The following is a 4617-nucleotide window of genomic DNA, read 5'->3' as shown; positions in this document are numbered from 1 at the left end:
GGTATCAATCTTTATTTGTGTACTAGAATATTCTTTGTCTGGGTCTCCCAAACTTGTTTTTTTTCTGCCTCGCTAGCAAGTGTGAACACTGCATCCTTCCTCTGGGGTTCTATCTCTCACACACACCCATCTCAGTCACCATCTTTGGTGTACCACTTCCCCCTCCAGCGTGCACCCCACTTCTCTGCTCCAGCTCCCTTCTTTCTCTTCCGTGATGTCACTGCTGGGAGAAGACAATCAGGGAGGAACTCTTCACTTTCAGGCAACTTCAGTTTCCTTCTTGATACCATGACATCATCTTTATTTAGGAAATTCCATTTTCCTCCCTACACCCCCAACCTCTGTCCCAAGCCCCAGAGTCCCTATAAAAAGGGGTTCCCAACTCAGACCAGCACAAAACTCAGCCAGCTTCTGAAGCTTCTGGGCTCTGCAGTCTCAGCTCTGTACAACACCCCCCTGCAGCAACACCATGAAGCTCTGCGCATATACCCTCTCTCTCCTCCTGTTTGCAGCTGCCTTCTGCACTACAGCGCTCTCAGCACCAAGTAAGCTGATTCTCCCATTGCTGCTCTGAGACCCAGTGGGTTCAGTTTTCCAGCTGGGGCCAGCCCAACAGCAGGGTTTGGGCAGGGGGCAACAGGGAGCTGGGAGGATTCCAGAGTTTTCCATTAAACGTAGAGACTACCAAACATTACTACTTAAGCTCCTGTTTCCTTAAGATTTAACAGTCGAGCCAGGTGGTGGTTGTAGATGTCTTTAATCCCAGCATGGGGTGGGGGGGCAGAGGCAGGTGGATCTCTGTGAGTTCGAGGTCAGCCTGGTCTACAAGAGCTAGTTCCAGGACAGGCTCCAAAGCTACAGAGAAACCCTCTCTGGAAAAAAAAATTTTTAAAGAAAGAAAGAAAAATAACAATTAATAGCAAATCAGGGAAAATGGTGGGATGAAGCCAGGTATTGAATTGACTTACTCTCTAGTTTAAGCTTGTCTGTCTTTTTGCCTTGATTTCCCCACCTGTAACATGAAGGAAATGGGAGATGTTTTGAGACTCATTCCAGTTTCAATCTTCTAGAATTATTTTTCTCTTCTTCGAGGATGGTCTTTTTAGAGCAAAAGTCCCACTCTGGGTGGATGGCCATGCATTCAGGGCACCATGTTTCCAGCTCTAGTAATAGGGATGCTCCGTGAGGATCTAGAGTGGATAGCACCAGGCACAGGTTTGACCTTGCCCTTGCTTTCTCTTCCAGTGGGCTCTGACCCTCCCACTTCCTGCTGCTTTACTTACACCTCTTCGAAGCTCCCTCGCAAATTTGTGACAGACTACTATGAGACCAGCAGCCTTTGCTCCAAGCCAGCTGTGGTGTAAGTATACACTGGAGTGAGGGCAAGACTCCAAAAGGGCCAGATGCAGGTGAAAGGACTATTGACCAGAAGGGATTCAGTTCTAAGGGTCGAAGCTGTGCCAGAGAACAGCGAGGTCATGAGTCACTTTTTGAGTTCTGATAATTGCTGGATGGTCATTAAAATGGGGGGACACTCTTGCGGAGGAAGATAATATCTAGAGGCTATGAAACCAGAATCAAATAAAAAACAATGTATACTATACGTGGAAAGGCAATTTCAAGGAGCAATGAAAAATTGGACGACCTAGTCATATTGATCCTAAAACCCATCGTTTCCTGATATAGGGAACCCCTGGGATCACAGCTCCACACCCAGGGCTCAGAGTTACAGGAAGTCTAGACGGGTCAAGGTTATCCAGGAAGGATCCCATCTACTGTGGTTGCCCATAGAAGCAATACGCATAGAGTGAGATGCCTATCACAGCCAAAGGACAGTGGTAAATGTCCTCTAAGGTCCCATGGGATTCTCATCTGTCCTCTTCTTCTTCTCCAGATTCCTGACCAGAAAAGGCAAGCAAGTCTGTGCTGACCCCAGCCTGCCCTGGGTCAACGAGTACGTGAATGACTTGGAGATGAACTGAGCTGCAGGAGGAGCCGCGTCAGGGAGGGCCTCCTGAGCCCTGACACTTCCCGTGGAGAAGTGCCTTGCTCCTTCCATTAAGAATTCCTGTCCTACTTCTTAATTTAAATCTTCATAGAGACTGTTATTTTATTTGATATTATTTCTACTATTTATATTTAGTTGAAGGACATGTGTCTCCCATGGAGATGGTCCACCATTACTGTTTCTTTGCTATTGTGGATATGATCGTGTAATTGATTTCATGCATTTCATAATAAATCTTTTTTTTTAAAATATCGATTGTGATTTTAAATTGATTTTCATTTGGGTTGAAACTGCCTGGTGCTATTAGGGATAAACTCCAGTTGGCAAAATCAGCGAGAATGAGTAAATACTGAGACCTTAACGTGCCCCCTTGGCTACATGGACTCAGTGCACTATCTCATTGCTTCTAATGAACGTGTTAACACCTGAATGAGGGTGGAGATTGGTGCCTACAGTTTTACAAATTAAGAAACAGAAACACAGAGGGAAGAGGTTTTCTGAGGCTTGTAGATTTTCTTGGGAAGCGTTGTAAAAGAGTGATTCAGAGGGACAGTTTTGGTCCTAAGGGTTATTAGATGGCATTCCCGGGGGGAATATGTGAATGAGACATCACAACACAGAGCAAGGGGATGAGGTTTAGTCAGAAAGGGGACTTCTTTGCTTTATTATCACTGTGACATTAGGAAAGTCACTTTAACTTACTAGAGCTTAAATTTTCTGACTTGAAAAATGGGGTAATAGTGCTTACTGTATTGAAATGTATAAAGCACCAGAAGTTTTATCTTCCTTTTTGAACCACACTATGTGCACTTGTATTTCTAATGTTCATATTAGCTCATGGGTCATAAATTTAAACCACAAAGCAAAGGGGATGACAGAAACCTAAGTGTCTGTTTTGGCTGAAAAATGCCATGAACCTAAGCCATGACTACTTCATAATTCTCAGTCATAACCCACTTTACATAGGACAGATATAAAAGTAGAATTAAACAAACAGCAGTTCTGATCAATAGTTCATAGGCTCGCAGGGTATTGAAGCTGGGAAGGGAACCCTTAGGTCATCCCGTCTAACTCTCATTTTGTGGGAAGTGGGTTAAAGACAAAGAAATAACTTGCCAAAGGCAACTACTCAGTGTGTGGCAGAGCGGCACAACAGCTGATGCCAACCCCCGGGTCAGTACCTGCATGAGGTATCTTTCCTAGTGTCTTACTTCTGTGATTCCCAAAGGGATGACCCTCTGAGTAACACAGACAAGGAGAAATGGCCTTGTAAAAACACTTCAGCATTGCCTTCCGGATGCAAGTATAATCGGACCCTGTTCTCTGAGCCAACAAACACAACTCCCTTTCTTGTCTCACCCTCAGGTGCTTCTAGCATCCTGACTCCATAGAAACAGACCCAGAGCAGGTCTGAGAGGCTGGTGGCTAAGAACTGTTGGCTTCTCGTTTCCTTTGTCTAGATTTGTGCTGTCCAATATGTTAGCCACTAGCCAGAGCGCCTACTTAACTTCCAATAAAACGCAATTAAAATAAAATCGAATTCAGCCTCTCAGTCACACCATTCACCGGTGTTGATAGTTACCCTGTTAGAAGGCGCTAGTGTAGGGCCTGCCCCAAAGTTTAAAGAATTAAATGGGTTTTGTTTTAAAACACCAAGATTACTATGATTTGTTATAGCAATTATAGGGAACTGGTACGACGCACTGGCAAGGGTGACCCCTACAGGTGCAGAAGAGAATGGAACATTCTAGGAAGTAAGCCATATACCTCTAAAGGGTAAAGTGAGGTGGGCATACTCCAAAGAAGTGGGCTACCGTGAGACAAGGCTCTGTTTCAACAGTTGAAGATGAGAACTGAGTCTTCCCTGAAAGTACCTGGCCCTCAGAGAGAGAACATCTAAGCGTCGTGTGGCGTGCTGGGAATCTTGAATTCTTAGCTGGAGATGAATCCATCCATCCTCTCATTTGTCAGATGAGACCTAGAATAGGATCAGGGCCTATTCATGTTTGCATTATTGCTGAGAGAGGAGGGCTGGGACCAGACTCAGGAGCTCCTCCTTTATAATTAGTTCTTGTTGCCATATGGCCCAACTCTGGGAAAACTGAGAGGGAGGACATCAGCTCAGCAGAGGCGGGATTGCAAAAATTCTGGAACAGTTCTGTGAAGAATGGCTTCGCCCAGGAACAATAAAGGATGGCATGGAGCCTTCCCTGTGTGGCAATGTGGGGACTCCACCTGTTGCATCATGTAAAACTCAGGTCTCTCCCTTCTCTTGGCGTGTGGCCTCCTTTTTTAGTCTACTGCGAGGTATCTTATCTGCTTGCTTGTCTTTCCATATGGACTTTCTCCAAGTTTCTGGGTGTGCAAGAACCCAGAGAGAGGAGGCAGAGCAAGGGAAGGGATCTGTGGCCTCTAGAGCAACACCTATATGCCAGCCTGTACGACTCTCCTCCCATGCCCTCTTTCCAATAGGTACAAGGGTGCAGGTATCCTTATGATATGGTATGGAATTGTCTGGGTATATACCCAGAGGCAAAATAGCTTGGCTACTTTATTTTTTTTTATTTTTATTTTTTTATTTTTAACTATTTTTTTTTATTTTTGAGAAA

General features: G+C 44.8%; 1 protein-coding gene across 1 annotated transcript; it reads left to right on the top strand.

Annotated features, from left to right (window-relative positions):
- Positions 1-356: 356 nt before the first annotated feature.
- On the top strand, positions 357-2261 carry LOC119812981 (C-C motif chemokine 4-like). Its single transcript, XM_038328038.1, has 3 exons — positions 357-545; positions 1246-1360; positions 1895-2261. Exons 1-3 carry the CDS (start codon positions 470-472, stop codon positions 1980-1982), a joined length of 279 nt encoding a protein of 92 aa, XP_038183966.1. The 5' UTR covers positions 357-469; the 3' UTR covers positions 1983-2261.
- The last annotated feature ends 2356 nt before the right edge of the window (positions 2262-4617 follow it).

This window comes from Arvicola amphibius, chromosome 4, assembly GCF_903992535.2.
Source record: "Arvicola amphibius chromosome 4, mArvAmp1.2, whole genome shotgun sequence".
In the NCBI taxonomy this organism is placed as follows: domain Eukaryota; kingdom Metazoa; phylum Chordata; class Mammalia; order Rodentia; family Cricetidae; genus Arvicola; species Arvicola amphibius.
The sequence above is the reverse complement of the archived record's forward strand: the minus strand, read 5'-3'. Positions and strand labels throughout refer to the sequence as shown.